The sequence below is a fragment of the Canis lupus genome, chromosome 35 (genome assembly GCF_011100685.1).
Source record: "Canis lupus familiaris isolate Mischka breed German Shepherd chromosome 35, alternate assembly UU_Cfam_GSD_1.0, whole genome shotgun sequence".
Taxonomy (NCBI): Eukaryota; Metazoa; Chordata; class Mammalia; order Carnivora; family Canidae; genus Canis; species Canis lupus.
The window spans coordinates 27,098,610-27,119,851 of NC_049256.1; the positions used below are offsets into that span (position 1 = coordinate 27,098,610).

At 46.3% G+C, this 21,242-nt stretch overlaps 1 protein-coding gene and 1 long non-coding RNA gene across 2 annotated transcripts; one reads left to right on the forward strand and one right to left on the reverse strand.

The window, feature by feature from the left end:
- Nucleotides 1-865: 865 nt before the first annotated feature.
- LOC119867722 lies at nt 866-4,003 on the forward strand. Its single transcript, XR_005384450.1, has 3 exons — nt 866-981; nt 2,593-2,678; nt 3,899-4,003. It is a non-coding gene; the product is annotated as an uncharacterized LOC119867722 (long non-coding RNA).
- Nucleotides 4,004-8,494: 4,491 nt separating this feature from the next.
- GPX6 (glutathione peroxidase 6) lies at nt 8,495-18,103 on the reverse strand. The gene is given in 5 exon segments (NM_001256320.1): nt 8,495-8,701; nt 10,332-10,431; nt 10,929-11,046; nt 14,852-15,005; nt 18,017-18,103. Coding segments are annotated over 5 exon segments (666 nt in total).
- Nucleotides 18,104-21,242: the final 3,139 nt, after the last annotated feature.

Below are 21,242 nucleotides of genomic sequence, written 5' to 3' on the forward strand. Positions count from 1 at the left end.
CTCCCCCTGGAGCTTTCTAGCACTTCTTGGTCAAGAACGTACTCTTCCCCTGTCCTTCCAGCTGGTCTTCTGGGGGAGGGGCCTGCTGTGCTGATTTTCAGGTGTGTGCACCTGCGGGAGATGCCCCGCCCCCTGCTGGGCGGGGCTCAGTGGGAGCTGTTTACCCCTTGAGGCCTCTGTTCCCTGGCACCCCGCCCCTCCCAGGCATTGGGTGAAACAAAGAGAAACAACAACACTGGCGGGGGCCAGCTCGCTCTCCAGCTCTGGAGTCAGCTTCCGCAGTAACTACCACAGTCTCCCAGTCCGCACTGGCCTAGATGTTCCCAGGCTGGCGGGGGCGCTGATTTGCACAACTTGGGGGCCCTGGGTGGCAGGATAGTCCTCGCTGTCCTGTGCCCTCCCCGCCTCCGCCTGTGGGGTGGGCGGGGGGAACGCAGGATCGTGGGCTGTGTCCGCCCAGCGCCCTGGGATCCGGGGCCTAGAATCATGCTCCCAGCACGGCTCCCAAAGACAGCAGGGCGCAGACCCCTCCATGAGGAGCCGCCTGCCTGACCTACCGGCCTCTCCCCATGCCCTGCTGCAGCCCTTTACTGAGATCCGCCCGAGGTTTGTGGCGCAGTTTACCGGGGGGCGCACTACTTCTGTTAGTGATTCCGGGAAACTGGAGGCTCCACTGCCCCTGCTGTAGTTCTGCTCCGATTTCCCTGCTAAGCGCCTTTCCATCAGGGAAGAATCTGGTGCAGATTTTTTAAAGTTCCTGCTTCTCTGGGGCTGGGCTTTCCTGTCCCGGAGGCTTTTGCAGCCTGGCTTTAGCCCGGCTCCTCACAGGGCCCCTCCCCCACTTGATTCTTTTTTATCCCCTCCCCCCCCCACACACACACCTTGCTAGAAGCGAAAATCCTTCTCTGTAGTTCTAGCTGTTCTCTCTTTAAATCTCAGGTCAAATTCGTATGTGTTCAGGATGGTTTGAAAGTAATCTAGGTAAGTTGGTGGGGCTGGGTGAGTTGATGACCCCTACTCCTCCACCATCTTTCCCTCTTTCCACCAGACAGAAATCTTTGTGTCTCCACTTATAACTTTCAGTATTTTCAAATTATGATTTGAAATTTTAAAATGCTGGAAAAAATTGAAATTGAGATATTGAGTAGATCTAATGTGTATCTTTGTAGAGAAATTCTAAGGGAATGGCATTTCTCATTCTGGCCCAAAACTCCCCAGAGACTTGAATATCTGGTGCAAGTGGGAGACTCACTCTTTTAATTAATTAATTAATTTTTAAAGATTTTATTTACTTAGTTTTTAGAAAGAGAGAGAATGCATGTGTGAGCAGGGGAGGGGCAGAGGAAGGAGAGAAGCTCAAGCAGACTCCATGCTGAGCAGGGAGCCCCATGTGGGACTCAATCTGATGATCCCAAAAGCATGACCTGATCCAAAAGGAAGAGTCCCATGCTTAACCAATTGAGTGACCCAGGTGCTCCTACCCTTTTATTTTTAAAAAAAGATTTTATGTATTTATTTGAGAGAGAGAGAAAGAGAGAGCATGAGCAGGGAGGAGGGGCAGAGGGAGAGGGAGAAGGAGACTTTCCACTGAGCACGGAGCCCCACTCTGGACTCCATCTCAAGACCCTGAGATCATGACCAGAGCCAAAGATAGATGCTTAACCAACTGAGCCCCCCAGGTGCCCCAAGAATTATCCTTTTAATATTGATATTTTCTAGGTTCTCTTTCATTTTCCTACTTTCCTCTTTGAGAGAATATCCATATGATTCCATAATTCACATCTTCAAACTATCCAGAATATGCTGATGACTTCTTTTTTTTTTTTAATTTATTTATGATAGTCACAGAGAGAGAGAGAGAGAGAGAGGCAGAGACACAGGCAGAGGGAGAAGCAGGCTCCATGCACCGGGAGCCTGACATGGGATTCGATCCTGGGTCTCCAGGATCGCGCCCTGGGCCAAAGGCAGGCGCCAAACCGCTGCGCCACCCAGGGATCCCGCTGATGACTTCTAAATATCTTTCTCACATAGACTTATTTAGAATTTCATAGGATGATAGCTGCCTGTAAGTCATTTCCACCACAGAGACTTGAACTCATCAGGTCCTTCCAATGATTACTTTTCTCCTTGTTATCACCACAATCTAGAAACTAGAGAATCACTCTAGATGACTTTCCATCATTCATTCCCTCCTCATGAACATATTCATCAAGTGAATATAATGTCACTTGCTGTTTAGGCTCAAATAAGAAACCTTTCCTAATTGTGGCAATCACAGCATTCATAGAGCATTCTAAATAGAACCTACTATCGTGAAATCATAATTTGATTTGATTGAGAGTTATTACTATAAATTCAGTTAACTCATCAATAAGCCAACGAGTCCAAAGATAAAACTCTAGTTTAAAAATGATACTTGTTTTGTCTCTAGAGAAGCTTATAGTCCATATAGATACAAATCTGAGTTTTTGACTGGACAAAAAATTCTAGATCAAGTTTACCATAAGGTATAGTTGAATTTGCCCCCCAAATTATGAAAAGCAATCCTAGTTGATGGCGAACAGTGTCCAGAGTTTGTTCTTTTTTTCATAGAGGGAGTTGTAGCCATTGGGCAACCTGATTGGTGGAACTGTAAGGGGCAGAGTGAGCCATAGCCCCATGGCATTTGAAATTCCAAGGTAAGCCCTTCATCCTCAAATCCATGCTACTTTCTGACCCCTGACTGACAGTGTCTCTTAACATGTAGGATGGGTGTGAGCTTTGGTTCCTGATGAACAACCAATTATGGAGCATCTGGCACAGTCTTTTTTCCCTGGGCCCTATATCACATGTATCTAATGCCAGATGTGCATCAACTACCCATTGTCTCTTAGACTGAGAGAAGACAAGTAGAAATAGAAAGTTTAAAGTTAGTTCACACTTTGGCTAGGGTTTGTAGACATGGTTTGCAAAAATGTACTGGCATAAAGTGGCTGATTTCCGGAGAACTTGATGGCAGATATCAAGAGCATGGTTTCTACATAACTTCACAAATTAGGAATATGTGTTGAAGACAGAAGATACCCTTAGAGCTCTTAGAACATGCTGATTAATTAAAATTTATTTTCTTTAATTTTATATTAGAATTTTAAACAGACAAAGTCATAAATGATTTCCCCTCCTTTGGTGGGAAGTCATCGTTTGAGACTCAGTTCTCTCTAAAAAGGGAATAGAAAAATTGCCTTGCTGAATGTCATTTAGTTTTGATTACCATGCATGTTTCTACTACTTTCTAAGTAACACTCCAATTTGTTGCATCATATAATCCTTGCATTCCATCTATCTTTAATGTATCTTGCAAGTTACTAATGTACTTACTATCTATATTTAACACAATTTATGAATTCAGCCTTTCTCACCAGCGACTTGCTTACTTGCTTATTAATTATCTGTACTTTGCACATCCTATGCATTTTCCCCTTTATCTCATAAAGCTACTAGCTTATGATCCATATAGGCTTTATCTATCCAATTTGTGTTCCCATTTTCCATATCAGAATATTATCAAATAATATAGCAAATTCCTATTTCATGAACCCATCAAGCTGAGTGTTCTGTATTTCTAGAGTAGGCTCCCACTGTCCTGTATGTGAATAATTCTGAGGTTCATAGGAGTCCCCAGGCTCAGGCTGTTAGGGATAGGGTATGAGGCTAAGGTATTAGAGTATCAGGTTCTCCAAAAATAATTTGGTGACAATTTCATTTCCTATTGATTTGTCTGTTGGAAGCAAAGAATATAAACAGGGGAAATTGGAAAGAGAAAGATCTGAAAAAAAAAGAAAAGATTCTGTTATCTTAATTCTTTAGTTCCTCTGAAATGATCATCTAAAAATTGATTTGAGCTGTATGTACGCTCCAGGTGTCGCCCTGAGGATATGAAATGCTTCACACAGACCACTGCATTTCAGAGGCCAAAGGACATCTGAAAGAATTAAAAGTATGTCACTCTTCCTTTTTTGCAGAGGAATAAAAGGGTGGATAGTCTGTATGGTTTCATAGGGAAAATTTAGGGGATGGGGAGGGGAGCAGAATCTCTATCAGGAGCTTCCCAGATTCAAAGAAAATAGTGTTTCTGACCTGAAACTTGAAAGGGCAAGAGAAAACTTCTAGTCAGAGCAATGGATGAATGGGCAGCAGGGGGTGAAGGGAGAACAGGAGATGAGACTTGGCTACAAATCACAACATACATCTGAGTCAATGGGAAGATGTGTTAAAGGGAAATTGCTTTGACTTGTTAAAAAAGTAATGAAGACTTTATTTAAGACAATTGCCACAGAGAGCAAGTATGGTAGTAGGAGAGCAAGGCTGAACTCAGCTCTGAACACAACAGGGACACTTGGGGACCTACAGCTAATAGGCAGAGTGAGAGCAATGGACAGAATACCACCAGATGACATATCAAGGGCAGAAGGATAAACTGACGGAGCAGGATTCTTGGTAAAGGCTGGGTGAAGTCAAAACCTGGTGGAGAAGGGGACCAGAAGAGCCTGACCAAGGTCCGGTTAAGGAAGGAGTCTGTCGGATAATATACCACACCTTGGATTTGGACCCACCTGGAAACCACAAAGGTCAGAGACAGATGTCACTAAAGCCAAGGGGCTGGCTGAATTGTCCGTGTCAACCCTGGGGTCCTAGGAACACCTACTGCTGAGTGGGGATGCAGTGTGGCCAACAGTGAACAGAGCGTCGGTAACCAAAAAAAGTATAGGAGAAATTCTCCTCATTCCTCCTGTGTCAAAAATGACAATATTTTCTGCAGACCCTCCCTTCCCTGGAGCTGTGGTCTTCAGACTGTAGCATGTGCTAGGATCACCTGGAAGGCTTTTTAAAACGGAGATTGCTGTCCTCACCCCCAGAGCTTCTGATTCAACGAGTCTGGGAGGGATCTAAAAACTGCATTTCTAACAAGTTCTCTGGTGATGCTATTGCTGGTGGTCAGAGGATATCACTTGGAGATTAATTCCTTATTGATAGAGGACGAGAAAGGGAAAATATGAGTGAATGAGGACCTGTGTTATAATGAATTATCTGTGGAGGGGAACAGGTAGCCTCCAGGGCCGTACGTAGACGGCGCACCCACCCAAACTATGCTGAGTTTTGGCTGCTAGTGGCTCACGGCTGCCCCTTCTTCAGAGTTTCATTTGCCAAAGGGGCCACCTGCTCTGGGAGGTTATGTCCCTGGGGCCCGTGGGTGATTCCGCAGCCAATAGTTGACCGATCTGACTTACACAAGGCCAGCCCTCTGCCTTCAAGATGGAATAAAATTGTGTGATTTATTCTGAAGCTAATCTCTGGCAGAAATCTAATGTTATCTTCTTTCTTCTTCTGCCTCTTCCTGCTTCACTGATTTCTTGCTTCTGGAACCACTCAGGAAATTGTGTTTGCCTGAATCCTAGTCTCAGCTTCTGTTTACTGAGTATTTCTGAGACCACAGGATAACACCTGATGTCCTCTGGGATGGACTTTGGCCCTCTCTTTCTCAGATTTGGGGGCTTCAGCTTCCAGAACCAACATGAGCAATCTTAAAGGCCAGAAGCTCCCAGTGTTTACATGGGCCTCAGGGAAGGCATGGCATCTATGCGGTAATCACCATGAGGGAAACTGTTGGGGGCCTCCCTCCAGGAGTGGATGCTTTGAAACTCTGGGAATAAATTATTAGCGAGGGCCTGAGTCCTGGTTCTCTGGACTTTAGAACCTGCCTGTCCTGCCCAGGGACTCTCTCAAAGGTTTTGGGCATTCATCATTTTAGACACCTGTTCGGTGGTTTATGGGGTAGATGTATGGGAAAACCCTAGTTTTGGAATTAATTAGCTCAAGTTTATCTAATTTGCATGATAGTCTGTGGGAACCTCTGGTTCAAAGAAAAAATGTGGCAGCAATAATAGTGCCAGTGAGGTAATGATGATTACCATGACAGTAACAGAAAGGTTCTAACTACTTTGGCGGGCTGGAGCTCCCAAGACTGTCCTGGGCACTCTGCTTGCTCCTGGAAGGTTGTGGCTTTCCTTGGTATCCAGCTCTGTTATAGGGGTTGGTGAGCAAGGGAGAAGTGGTAAACCTTTATCTCTGATTGTCCCTTTATAAGACATATACATTCTCATCATCATGGGCATCATTCTGATCAGGTCTGCTGCCCCACACTTGCCCCCCAGTACACTCACCTCCCTATGCAAGGACATTGTTTCACACTTCTCTGATCTGGGCTGTGCCCAGATTAACATTGGTTTTCTGTTCAGGGTCAGCCCGTGGTGGGCACCAGGAGATCAGAATTTAGAGCTCTCAGAGCTGCTCAGGATGGAGCCTTTGGCAGATCCTCAACACAATGCGTTCAGGTTGAGGCTGAGCGCTCTTCCTTCATTACTTCGAGACTTTTCCATAGATTCAAGGAGGCTGCTCCCCTGGAGCAGTAACTTTGACTCAGAGAATACAGTTCTTGGGTTTAGGCTGAATCTACACTACATGGCCCCATCCTCCTGGACCCTAATGACTCGGATCTGGAAATAATAATGGATTTGGATCCCTTCTGAGGACTACTGAGGTCCTGGGGGTTCTCAGGACATCAGAGACTTAGGAGAAACTCAACAATGAAACACCTTTCTCAACACCACTGCCGGCTGGCTCTGGAGCCCCTCATGGCCTCATAGCTGCCCTGGTGCTTGCCAGGCCCATAGAAATCCCACACCTCATGGCTATGGCCACACACGGCCAGATATTCCTTCCTTCCTAGACTTTCAAGAAGATAAAATGTCCAAACTTTTGGAAATATTTTCCATATGTGTCTACCACTTCTAAATTTTATTTATGAGTTATTTATTTACTTACTTACTTTTTTGCCTCTGAATTTTAGAAGCATCCCCCTCCTGGAGGTGAGACCCCAGCTGCCTCCTTTGTGGCAGTTACCATGTAAATGTCACATCTTCCCCGAGGACCACGTGAACACTGCTGGTCCCAGGGCTTCAGGGGTGCCTATGTTCATCTTGGAAGCTGGAGTCCCCAAATCTGAATCACTTCCCTTGTGTCCCTGGCTTGGTCAGTTTTCACACTGCTATCTAAGAGTTAAGGCAGGGATCATTTCTATTTGGTACACAATAGGACTTGTGCTTCATTTTACCGCTAATACTTAAATTCCCTCTACTTTTCAAGTGCAAAATAATATTTTAAAGTACAAAAACTTTAAAAAGTATTTGAAATATGTCCAAAGTAGTTTTGAAAGGGAAAAGAAAAGCAGCTATTTTCTTTCACTTCCTCATACAAGTTTAGTTCGTGTTATTAGTTTCTGTTGTCCTGAAATAATCTCACATATAGGACTGTGATGGTAAAACAGCATGTTCTTGACTCCTCTGATTAGGGGGAGGCTTTGTCATACTTTACTTCTGGTTTTATGTGGTTTTAGATTTCTAACAGTGACCAGGAATTTTATAGGCGGGCTGTGTCTCTGTTTGGAGGAAGCAAGGCTGCCTCCCACACTCTCTCCCAGTCTAGGGGGTGGCTACATCCCGGTCCCAGCAACTCCTCAGGTCCCAGCAGCTCCCCAGCTCCCCAGGTCCCCCCAGCAGCTCCCCAGCAGCCAGCCACACCTGACCTTCTGGAAAGGTCAGGGAAAGGTCCAGAGTGTGTTAGAGAAAAACAAAATACTGAGGAGCTAGGTCAGGTATTGAAGGAAGCAGGGACAAAATGACAGAGGAGGATGCCCCAGACATAAGCTGGGAGCAGGAAACACTGATGGAAGCCCACCTGCTGCAGAATTTTCTTTATTTGACAGTGATGAGAAGGAGTTTAAAGGTGGAGCAGCTCAGGCTGAGGGGAAGCCCATCCTTCAGAATGAAGAGACATCCCTGCCCAGGTGCCGTGGCCTGAATGCACAAAGGGACAGGCACCCAAGAAGGCTCTGGTAGGGTCCGACCGCAGGGGCTTGGGAACCCACCATCATGGAGATGCCCTCCTTTCATATGAGGCCAGGCTTCCACTCTAACACCTACAGAGAACTACAGGGTGTCAGAGGAGCAAAGGCCTATTTGGGAGAGGAAGAGTTTAACAGTGCAGGTTTATCTTGGAAGAGAGAAAGGCTGCGAAGGAGATCCTGGGGAGTCGTGCTGCCAGCTCCTGCTTCTTTAAACCTTCAGGATGGAGAAAGGATGGAGTCAGAACTTCTGGGGATTGCCTTTTTAGGGATATTGTGTAGTCCGAACCATCTACCCTGAAATATGCTTTTCCTTGGGAATGGAGCGGAAAAACTTGATATTTTGGGAGTAGAGAGTTGGGGAGAAAGGTTTTCTTTCCCGTGTTTTCAAACACACATATGAGCACATGGACACTGGTGTGCACATGTACTCGGGTAATACGGGATGGTTTGGTCATTGGGACGCCGAGTGGGAAGGAACGTAAAGTAAAATGGATCCAGTGTTCACCATGTTTCTTAGGTGTGGGGCAAGGGGCTGATGCTTTCCGGCCTGTTCTACTCGGTTTTGAGCTGTTTCAGGTAGGCCAGGATGTCTGCCTTGACAGTGCTGACGGGAGCCTGGTGGAACCAGCGCATGACAGGGACCCCATCGGGCCCCACCAGGAACTTCTCAAAATTCCAGCGGATGTCATGGACTTTCATGGGCTCCCAGAAGAGCTGGTTTGATGAGCCCAAAAGATCAGAGGTTGGAGGGCAGGAGTTCTGGAGCAGAGATAAGAAAAAGAGAAGTTTTTTCCCCCCTGCTTCTGCCATGTGGTAATCTACATGTGGACCTGAAAGTCACAGCAAGTTTAGAGCTGCCGAAGACCACAGAAGCACTTCGGGTTCTCTGAGACCACTGGTTCCCGCTTGCTGGCCTGCCAAACAAGTCTGGTCCTTGTTGAAATTTTCATCCATCCATGGCAAATTGAAATAAAAGACAATGTGGGGGGTTTTTGCAAAATTCCACTTATTGACTATAAAAAGACCATCATTTTATAGGACTGTGGTCCAGTCTTATCCCCAACCCTAGAGAGTCTACTCACCATCATATGTCTCAATTTATTAACTACCAGGTGGGATCCCAGTGAACCACAGGGATTTCAATGCAACATCAGCAATCAACCAACCAAGAGCTAGAGAGTATGATGATAAACAGAAAATATTCCTCTTTTCCCTGTCTGCCCCTCCCATGATTATATTATGGTGCTTCAGTAAAATAATATCTTCCATTTTCTTTGATAAGTCATTTCTATAGTTTTGGTTTTCTTAGCTGAAAAAAATGCTTTGGTTTAGAGTAATGGTTCCCAGAGTTAGGGCTTTGTAGTCTGGTAAAAGTTCAGCAACTATTTTTTTTTTTGAGATTAATGCAGAATAACCAACATTTATTTTAATAGACAATAAGAAAAGTCAAAAGCCAACTATAACTGTAAATTTAAATATTAACATATTTGTAAGTATTAGATTAAAGAAAATAAAATCAATCATATCACCATTTTTGGGCAACACAAATGATAATTTGTGCAATTTAACTAAATATTAATTCAATATCAGCGTTAATGATGGTCTTTTTATAGTCAATAAGTGGAATTTTGCGAAAACCCCCCACATTGTCTTTTTTTTTTTTTTTTTTTTAATTTTATTTATTTATGATAGTCACATAGAGAGAGAGAGAGAGGCAGAGACATAGGCAGAGGGAGAAGCAGGCTCCATGCACCGGGAGCCTGACATGGGATTCGATCCGGGGTCTCCAGGATCGCGCCCTGGGCCAAAGGCAGGCGCCAAACCGCTGCGCCACCCAGGGATCCCCACATTGTCTTTTTTATTTCAGTTTGCCATGGATGGATGAAAATTTCAACAAGGACCAGACTTGTGTGGCAGGCCAGCAAGCGGGAACCAGTGGTCTCAGAGAACCCGGAGTGCTTCTGTGGTCTTCGGCAGCTCTAAACTTGCTGTGACTTTCAGGTCCACATGTAGATTACCACATGGCACTCTACATGCTCCATGTCTGTCACCCTGATTACATAGGGGTCCCTCAGGGAGGAGCTGGGCCCCATGGATATTTGAGAGTGCCCTGAATGGCACAGCTCCTTACACCTACGAGGGCTTCCATGGCTGACGGTCGAATGAACAGACATTGTCATTCAGTACGGGGCGGCAGTCCATATCAGACCTGCCACATGTTCTGATTCCTATACTTGAAGCTAAAGCCTCACAATGGATATTGCCACGATTCCTGAACTTATCTGAGCTTTTCTTTCCAAGGAGTGAAACCTTAATCCTAGGAATGAGCCCCAGGCTTTCAGGGTGCCTCTACCTACCTGACCTGGTCAGGGCAGATGTAGTCACTCACCTTCAGGAAGGTAAAGACCTTCTGTTCTTTCTCTCCATTCACATCCCCTTTCTCAAAGAGCTGAAAATTGGGGACAAAGCCACCACCTGGACGCACATGCCTGCAATGAACCAGAGGGCCCCAAGAGGGTCCAAGTTAGGACAAAAAGGGATGGTAATGGCCACCACACCTCTATCACAAAAGGAAGTTAGAGATAAAGAGGGAGAGATGGAAGACAGGGAAGGTGAGGAAATGGGTCTCTCGGGGCCAGGACCTCATGCTTTATGGAGCCAACAGAGAATTCCATGAAAACTGGAGGGCACTATTCTTCAGTCAGGATTCCCGATTCATTTCTATTTCCCACATTCCCTCCTTTGCCCTGTGCTTCTTTTCCAGTAGATATTCCCCTAGTGTTACCGTCAAGGAACTCAAGGCAGAATGAATGCTTAAGCATTGCCAGCAGGGCAAGTTTGCATGCAAGCCTCACAATGATGTTCTTGAACCCTGTGATCTACCACCTGCCCTGCCCTCGAAGTTTCCAGAAGAGGAGAACCTCCAGGCAGAAGGAGGAAGGGAAACACTGCCAGGGCCTAGGCAGTGTCCTAAGCAGGTACTCACTTGAGCCCAGAAAGAATCTCTGAGTTCTTTCCTGGTTCTTGTTTTCCAAACTGGTTGCAGGGAAAGCCCAACACAACTACACCAAAAGACTTCAGCTCCTCCTGCAGTGCATTCAGTTCTGTAGGGAGACAGCAAGCATCATGAGTAGCGTGGCCTCTAGCCCTACCCTCAGCAATGAGAGACCTCTGGATGTATTCATTTATCACATGAATAAAGTGAGGACTGTAAGGGGAATATTCAAGATTACAGAGATTGAGGGGATCCCTGGGTGGCTCAGTGGTTTGGCGCCTGCCTTTAGCCCAGGGCATGATCCTGGGGTCCTGGGATCGGGTTCCGCGTCGGGCTCCCGGTGTGGAGCCTGCTTCTCCCTCTGCCTGTGTCTCTGCCTCTCTCTCTCTCTATGTCTATCATGAATAAGTAAATAAAATCTTAAAAAAAAAAAAGATTACAGGGATTGAGAGGCAGAGCAAAAAGCCAGAATGCAGGTTTCCAGGAACATACCTCTTGTGCAGTGGTTTCCAATGTAGCTGCACTGCACCATCCAATAGGGGTGCTCCTACAAAGATTGGGTAGCCCTGTGGGGTGGGGTGGGTTTCTGCTTGATTCTGAAGGAAATTGAAACTTGAATGCCACTGCCACCTACCTTAGGAGTGGATTGATTGACCGATCAAAAATTTTTCAGGAAAAGGCAAATAAATGGAAATGTCCCCCCTCCCCCCAACTATGCCCCATGATGACACATCTGACACCCCAGGCATCCTCCCAGGAGCGCTTTTTGGTATGCTCACCTAGGAGCTGTGGAAGGGAGCCAATACCTGAGTCTGGCTCCAGAGCACTCTCTACCGTCTTGTCAATTCTAGTGATCTGACTGATGCCATTTCCTTGGGACCTTCACTGGGATTCCAGGCTACAAACTCCACTGCACTTTTACTACTGCCAGGAGGGTTTCTACCTTGTCCGTCTACACCTGTACCGTGTTTCCATCTTCAGCTCCACTCAGCTCCCAGTACCAATGCCAGCCAGTCCCACTCAGACTCAGCTCCACCTGCCAGGATCTCACCCCAAAAAATTCTCAGGTGAGAGAGCCTTCCTGGTGTTGTGCATGTCTTCACTTATTATCCACCCACCTTCCTCCTTAACCATTAAGAACATGTCCTTCCTATGGCAGAAACACTTAGCAGACCCTGCTTCTAGTCCTCTGGCAAATGCTTCCAACTCTCTCAATTTCCCCATCTGGAGTAAAATTAGAATGAAACACTTTTAAAAATTCTCATGTACTAGTTTACTAAGTTATGTCATAGCAACGGAGTAGAAAACTCTGCCATCAAATAAATGAGGAAACTCATCACATACCGGAACAGGTGAACATTTGAGTATTGTATTATGTGAAAAAGCAAGATGCAGGATCAGTTGTATTTGTGTATATGGGATTTTTGCTTGCATGTACATTAAAGATTTATGAAAATATGCACCATAAACTGATGATCGTAGTTATCCAAAAGGAAAAAATGTGAAGTTTTCACTTTTTTTTTTTTTAACATGGAGCCCAACCATAGGACTTGAACTCACAGCCCTGAGATCAAGGCCTGAGCTGAAATCAAATGTCAGACACTCAACCAACTGAGCCACCCATGGATCCCTGAAAGTTTCTACTCTTGAATCCTTCGGTATCTTTTAAACTTTTTTTTTTTTAATTTTATTTATTTATGATTCACAGAGAGAGAGAGAGAGAGAGAGAGAGAGAGAGAGGCAGAGACATAGGCAGAGGGAGAAGCAGGCTCCATGCAGGGAGCCCGACGTGGGATTCGATCCCGGGTCTCCAAGATCACGCCCTGGGCCAAAGGCAGGCGCCAAACCGCTGCGCCACTCAGGGATCCCTCTTTTAAACTTTCAATGTTGTGAATATATTTCCTATTCAAGACAAATTTAAATTAACAATTAAAACAGATTTAAAAGCAGATTTGCGGGATCCCTGGGTGGCGCAGCGGTTTGGCGCCTGCCTTTGGCCCAGGGCGCGATCCTGGAGACCCGGGATCGAATCCCACATCGGGCTCCCTGCATGGAGCCTGCTTCTCCCTCTGCCTGTGTCTCTGCCTCTCTCTCTCTCTGTGTGACTATCATAAATAAATAAAATCTTAAAAAAAAAATAAAAATAAAAAAAAAAAATAAAAGCAGATTTGCATTCCATGGAACTGCTGTCTATATATTAGAACTTTTTAAACTTACTATAATATTTTCAGATTTAACTCTTTAAAGGAAGGAAAATTCCTACTTGCTGATACTAAACTGTGAGATTTCATATAAATTAAGCAAAGATTTAGTCTGTAGCTTTTCAGGTTTTTCCTACGGTTATCCATAAAAATAATAAATCTAAAGTGATCCTGAAATTCTCTTCCTAATAATCTGTACTTTTGAGAGTATCATTTGAAGCACAATTTCACCATTAAATTTAAAAAGTCTTTAGATTCTTTTGGTGAATGTGAACCTTTTTTTTTGTTGTTGTTGTTCTTTGAAGGAAGAGGTATTTCAATATACTTTTTGCCTAATCAAGCAGCCCCCTCTATATCAGTCCTTTTAGGCTGCTATAACAAAATACTGTAGACCAGGGGCCTTATGAACAACAAGAACTTATTTCTTACAGTTCTGGGGACTGGAAGTCCAACATCATGGTGCCAGTATGGGGCAGTTCTGGCAAAGGCCCTCTACCAGGTTGCAGATGGTAGGCTTTTCACTGTGTCCTCCCAAGGTGCAAGGGCCAGGGGGTTCTGTGAGGTTTCTTGTTATAAAGCACTAATTCGGTTCATGGAGGGTCCACCCTCACGGCCTCAAGCAGAAAAATTGTTTGTGGCTTGTCAGAAACTGTATTTATCTCTACTTCAATCCATCTAAAACTTTAAATAACCTTTTCTGGATCAACAGAGAAACCAAACTCTTCCCCACAAGTGCACAAAGAAAATCCACCTCAGTTATCACAGAAGGTCGGGCCAGGTTTGGAAAGATGGAGCATCTTTCCAAATAGCCATTACACCAAAGACCACCCATAAGAAAGCTACGTTTCCATCTCCCCATCACATGGAGGTACTGTGGAACCCAAGAGCATTTTCCAAAAGATCTGCTGTCGTTCTCAGAAGTCACCAATGAGGAGGATACAGGCAGCCCCTGGAAGCTAGCCTTTTGGGCCTGGGGGCAGGGGGTCACAGCTGGGGCGTGGTGTTCTGTCAACAGTCTCACAGGACATCAACATCATGCATCATGGTCATGTCATGATCATGATGGATCAAGACAAAAACAAGACCACTCCATTATCATGTCTCAACACAGACAGAACAGGGACCTTGTCCAGATTGCAAAAATGGCCATGCATCTCCCTATTCTTGCCAATATAAGTGACTTCTGCTTCTTTACCAACTACAGTTTTAGCCTTGTTTTATTCCTCCAACCTTGTAGATATGATTTATTAAGACAAATCTTAATCATGGTCACAGAATTGTCCCCATTTCATTTCCTGACAGCAGCCCATTCAGAGCAAAGCAATTCTTTGAATCCTTCCCCAAAGTACCTAACAGAAGCCCAGATTCTCAAATAAGTTCTTTCTAGCACTTTCTTACTGAAAAGCTCCATGATTCCCTATAGTATGTGTTCTCCCTCAGGGCATCGAACAACAAGTACTACTTGTTCAGTGGTAGATATGTTCTGGTGGTCTTTGATTAAATCTTTGGGAGAATCTCATTTCTCAAATCTGAAGATGATTCTCTTGGCCTCCTAAGGAGTAGAGGAGTGACAGGATTCAGGGAGACAGATTCACACAACCACTTAACCCCCCCACCTCTCTCCTCTCAGTAATAAATTAGGAAAACCTCTGGAATTAGAATATGGCCATCTGACAAAGCTAGTTCCAAAAGAATTGAAACATGAGCTCTTACCAGGATACTGAGCTGTCAAGCCTCAGTAGGTGGCCACATTGACAAAGAGGACATGCTTGCCGGCATACTGCTTGAACTGAACGTACTCCTCACTGTTGAGGGTGAGGGCTCCATACTCATAGATGGTGCCCATCACCCCGTTATAGCAATCCACCTGGAATGTAACAAAAATAACCACAATGATGTGATCATAAGATAAATAATAACTCCCAGCATCCAGTGGCTTCTCCAAAGTGCTCAAAGATATTTCATGTAATACCTGGGAATTCTAAGAACTGAAGAGACTTTTTTCCAGTAATATTTTTAGTTATGGCGAGGCCAATACTAGAATGTGTGTTATGTAAGTTAAAACCCTTTCTTTGTGGGAGTGCCCAGCTGGCTCAGTTGGTGAGGCATTCGACTCTTGGTCTTGGGGTTGTGAGTTCAAGCCCCACATTGAGCATAGAGATTACTTAAAAAATAAAATCTTTAAAATAAAATAAAATAAAATAAAAGTGTGTGTGTGTGTGTGTGTGTGTGTGTGTGGCAGGACAAGTACTTTGTGATGATCTTGCCTTCCCTGGAAGATTAACACAACTCTCTTCCACCCTCTGACACTCAGCATCCTGACACCAGGCTCCCACTGCTCCAGCCCTTCTCATATTTTCTTAAGAGATCTTTGTAATCTGACATCAGTGTCTCATCTAGATGTTCTTAAACTGCAATTTCCTTCCCCCAGAACAGGGCAAGGAACACGCTCCTCATCTGGATCCCACGGAGGCCCTTCCCAGAGCTTTGCCAGTGGGCTGCTCACTGGGATGAGAAACCCATCCTGGGTACCGTTTCTTGTACCCTACACTGTGGAGAGGTGGCCTTGACTTCTGGGTAGGGACAGTGAGACAGGAAGCAACAGGAAGAAGCTTCCTGCCCGCAAACATGCCAAGGCCAATAGGCAGATGGGAGCTGGCGTGAAAGGAATATGCTTTTTTTCTGAGGAGCTCCACACTCCTGGAGGTGTGCACAAAAGTCAGAGAAGTGTAGAATGAACGGAAGTGAGTTTCAAGGGATCTCAGTCCATAACAGTTTGCCTGGAGCAGTAAGGGAACAGCCGGTGGGCAAGCTCTCCTGAAGAGAGCAGGGTCAACAAACTGTTTTCGTTTCCTGAGTCTGTCCATCTGCCATCAGGACACCAGGCAAGATGTCCATACATTCCTACACATCTGCGCACAAACACATTGCTCCAAATATTCGGGAATAGTAGCCTAGGAAAGCCCTGCTGGAGGAGCTGCCATCTCCATGCCCCTAGGTCAACTTGGCTCCATGCCAAAAAAATTCTATTTGTCCTTCTCACTACGTAATAGAAAAAGTCACATGGAAATCATTGCAAGAGCTGTCATCTGTGTGCCTCCTGCCTTTGTGCTATCTTAGATCTGGGCTCCCCAACACCCAGCATGTGTCTCTCACATGGATGCCACCCTGTAAGCTGGGATGCCAAATCCCAAGAAAACTAGGCTGGAAGGCTGGGTCTTTCCGACTCCAAGATCAGTTCTGCTCCAGCTTGAAGGGATCCAGACACTCAAAAATGCAGCCTTTAGTTCACAAGATGGTTTTCTACAGCTGAAATTGTACCCTAGCCAGGCAGTAGTGGCTGACAGACCTGGCTGCCCTCTCACAGGTTGCCTTTTATTATTATATTATTTCTGAAAAGGAAATAGTATTACGAATGTTGGTCTTTGAGCATTTCTCATGCATCATCTTACACATCATAGGGACCCATTAACAGAGCACTCAAAGTGATTTGAGGACCTGAACAAGTATCACCAGGGCATATTAGGAATGCAAGTTCCTGAGACACTTCTCTAAAGAAGACCTACAAATGGCTAACAGACAATATGAAAAAATGCTCGACATCACTCATCATCAGGGAAATACAGATCAAAACTACAACGAGATATTATCTTACACAGGTCAGAATGGCTAGAATTAACAATTTAGGAAATGACAGATGTTGGTGGGGATGTGGAGAAAGAGGAACCCTCTTGCACTGTTGGTGGGAATGCAAGCTGGTGCAGCCACTCTGGAAAACCGTGTGGAGGTTCCTCAAAGAGTTAAAAATAGACCTGCCCTATGACCCAGCAATTGCACTCCTGGGTATTTACTCCAAAGATACAAATGAGGTGGTCTGAAGGGGCACTTGCACCCCAATGTTCATAGCAGCAATGTCCACAATAGCCAAACTATGGAAAGACCCCAGATGTCCATCAACAGATGAATGGATAAAAACGATGTGGTCTATATATACAATGGAATATTACTCAGCCATCAGAAAATGGAATCTTACCATTTGCAAAACATGGACAGAACTAGAGGGTATTATGTTAAGCAAAATAAGTCAAAGACAAATATATGATTTCACTCATATGTAAAATTTAAGAAAAAAACAGATGGACATAGGAGAGGGGAAGGAAAAATAGATAAAAACAGGGAAGCAAAACTTCACAGACTCCCTAGTTAAGAGAACAAATTGAGGGTTGCTGCAGGGGAGGTGGGTGGAGGATGGGCTAGATGGGTGATGGGCATGAAGGAGGCACCTGTTGTGATGAGCACCAGGTGTTAGATGCAACTGATGAATCGCTAAATTCTGCTCCTGAAACCAATACTACATTGTTATGTCACTATTATGTTACTATATGTTAACTAACTTGAATTTTAAAAAGAAAAAGAAAAAGAAAGAAAGGCAAGTTCCTGGTTCTCTGAGACCCGCTGAATCAGAAACTTGGTGGGTGGTGACTGCAGAAAAGGGAAGAGGCAGACTCTGCTGCGGCCAGCTGTCCCCAGGCAGGGTTCCTGAGGTCCAGGTTCCCTCTAGAACCTCCTCGAACGTGTTGCTACCATAACTTTGCTCTAGTTAGTGTAACTTCACTCTTGTAACATAAACACCCCCCTCCCCCGGTTTATGTTAGCAATCCTCCTCCAGGCGTATGGCCCGCTGACACACACCTGAAGGGCCTCAGGACTCAGGTTTTCCTAAAGGCACAGGGCGCCGCCTCCAAGAAGCAGCGCACAGGCCTGCTGAGCAGGGCGTGGAGAGGCCTTGGAGAGGACGAGGGGGAACTCCTCGCATCCCTGGAGGCTAGGCTGGTCACCAGGTGCTGCAGTGCGCTGGCTCCCCAGTGGGACACTCACCTTCATCTTTTGCGTGTTTTGGGTGGGCTGCGCGAGGCCGGCCAGGAGCAGCGGGAGAAGAGCCGAGGCCCAGAGTTGCGGGACCATGGCTGGTGCGCGCGGGTCCAGGTGCGTCCCGGGCCCAGTCACTTTTGAAGCCCTGGTGGGGATGGGAGTGGAGAGGTGTCCTCCAATCGCAGAGCAGTGCACGCGCGTGCACATACCTGAGCCCCCTTCGCTCCCCCCCCCCCCCCGCCCCCAGTGCATCCGGGAGGCCACCTGCACCTGCACCTGTCGCCCCGCGAGTTCTCCTGGCGAGTAGCGCGGGAGGCCTCGCTCCTTGGGGTCAGAAGCGCTGGGCCCAGCCTCCAAGGGACTGGGACCCCCGGGTGCTCGCTCCGCGTCCAGGAGGTAAAGCCAGAATCAGAATCTGCTTTTTAAAAACAAGAGCGTCACGTGGTTTCCATGCAGTCAAGCTCGAGACACTAATCCTCCAACCCGCCCCTCAGCCCCTCAGACTCCGTCACTCACTCACTGTGTTTCCTGATGATGAGGTCCAGCCGCGGGGCCTGAGGGTCTCAGACGCCTTGGAGGCACCGTGTCTCCTGGACAGGACTAGTGCGTGCAGGTGGCCCAGCTGAGGGGGACACAGGAGCTAGTGCGTGCAGGTGGCACAGCCGAGGGGCACCTCCGCAGCGGGGCCGCCCTGGGGAACAGAGCCCCAAGCTGAGTCCAGAGGGCACGGGCTGGAGTTTCTCGTTCTCTGGAAAGCCCTGCAGTCACCTCTGCCTTGCCTGCTCCAGAACGCTGTTCTGAGGCCCTAACGGGAAGCAAGTGGAAAGCTGTTGGAAAGGGAATCGGCGAAGGGGTACAGAGTGGTCGCTCCCACCCTCCTGCCCCCACCCCCCTCCCTTAGCGGCTCCCTGCGGGCGGCTCAGCTTTGCTAAGCTCCTTGTGAATTAAGGCGATAACTCTTTCCTTTTTTTTTTTTTTTTGTATATTTTTTTTATTGGAGTTCGATTTGCCAACATATAACACCCAGTGCTCATGCCATCAAGTGCCCCCCTCAGTGCCCATCACCCAGTCAGTCACCCCATCCCCCCTCCCCCCTCCCCTTCCCAAACCCCTTGTTTGTTCCCCAGAGTTAAGAGTCTCTCATGTTCTGATAACTCCTTCCTTGTTGGCCTCAGGCCCTTTCCAGCCCGCCCCTCTACCTGCCCTGCCGGGTCCACATTCAAGGCGTGCTCTGCTCCTGGGGCGAGGCTGGCTGGGGTTGAATTCTTGGGAACCCCTTGCAACATAAGCTTCTTGTTGGCTCAGATTTCTGAGCTCTTCCCAAAGGCCTGTAGACCTGCCAGGGGGACCAAGCCTTGCGGAACCCAGGGCATTCACAACAACTTGCAGGAGGCTCCCTCCTGGGGCACAGACTTATACACACATTGGCTTCTCCCCCTCCTCAGTTCAAAATAATGGCTGAACCTCCAACTGTGAGGTGACAGAGACACCACTGAGTTCAAGACCTGTGTGTGCCACTGACCAGCTTCTTGACTCAGAAATGGTTAACGTCTCTGTACTTTAGTTTTCCCATCTGTAGAATAGAAGTAATTAATAGAGTTTGCTTGCTAGGACTGCTTTGAACAGTAATAATGACTCTATAGGACTCCTGCCAGCACTGGGCACAGGTAAGCGACCGTTCAGACACTCAGCTTTATGCCTGAGAAAAAGAAGCAGAGAGAAGTGATATATTAGAGCTCACAGGTTGGTAATGGTGACATGAAAGCCAACTCTGGATTCCTGCCGTAGATCTCTTGTTCTTCTTCCAAATGCATCATCAGTTGTGACTAAATCTTCAGAGTCGTGTGCCTTTGCTCATCTTGCAATCACGAGGAGACACTCTGCATTACGGACCTTATCAGTAGGTCCAATGGCCTCCTGAATGAAACTCCAGCTCCTCACACTCCTGTTCCAATATTCCTGGTAAGCTTTTGAGCATGGTCGGTCCTGGCCTCCAGCAGCAAGAAGTGAAGGTGTGGAGCACACCCGGAGCAGGAGGAACACATCGCTGGTCCACTGGAGGGTATCTCAGAGCTACAGTTTCCCTTGTTTCCTCCAGAGCCTGTTCCATGACCTGCTTACAGGAATTTTGCTTTTGCCCCTTTGCCTGTCTCCTTCCCGCTGGGTCTGTCTTCTTCCACATTCTGCCTCTGCTCCAATTTTCTAAAGATCAACTTTATAGATGTCACTCGTTAAAAAAATAAAAAAAGATTTTATTTATTTATTCATGAGAGACAGCGAGAGAGAGGCAGAGACATAGGCAGAAGGAGAAGCTGGTTCCCCATGGGGAAGCCCAGTGTGGGACTCGATCCCAGTACCCCAGGATCATGACCTGAGCCAGAGGCAGAAGCTCAACCACTGAGCTACCCTGTTGATATCACTCTTTTATTAAAAATGCTTTGGTTCCTCCCTAATTCTTCCACCTTTGATTTGAAATTATCTCATGGAACACTCTGGATTTGACACTCAACAAATTTCCAGGCATGCCCTGCCTTCCATAGATGTTATGTTTTTGGTAGATTGAACTGGCTCCATCACCCCAAATCCACCCACTGAGGTGTCAATTATTGACATTCTAGATAAAATCTGAGCCAATACTTTGGGATCCTTCCTGAAAGATTTCTTGACTTATTTTTATTCAAAATGATGGATCACAATTTTAACAAACAAGACTTCAGAGGTAACTGTCTGAGGCCTGAGTCACAGATCAGGTCCGAACCAGCTCCACCAGGCTTTGAATTGATCAGATCAGGCCTGCTGCCTTTCACAAATAGCCTAGGGCAGAAAAGGGTGAGCCTCAGATCAGGGTGTCTCAGTCACTGTTTCTGTGACCCAAGCAGGATGGAGTAGTTTAAAGGACAGAGGTAGGAGTCCTAAGGGGACCAATGATCTATCTGCACCAGGTCACAAGGGGGTTATGGGCTGATTATGTTCCCCAAAAAGACATAGTGAAATCCTAACCCTCTGTACCTTGGATTGTTGCCACTGTGATTAGTTAAGATAAGGTCATAGTAGAGTAAAGCTCTTTATAAAGTCCAACCCAGTGTGACTGGCGCTCTTCATAAAAAGAGGGCCATGTGGGGCTGTCCTGTAAAGATGGGGACAGATGCCAAAGTCATCTGCCACAAGCTGAGGATGGTCTGGGGCCACCAGACATGGGAAGAGGCGAGGAAGGCTCCTTCCATACGGCTTG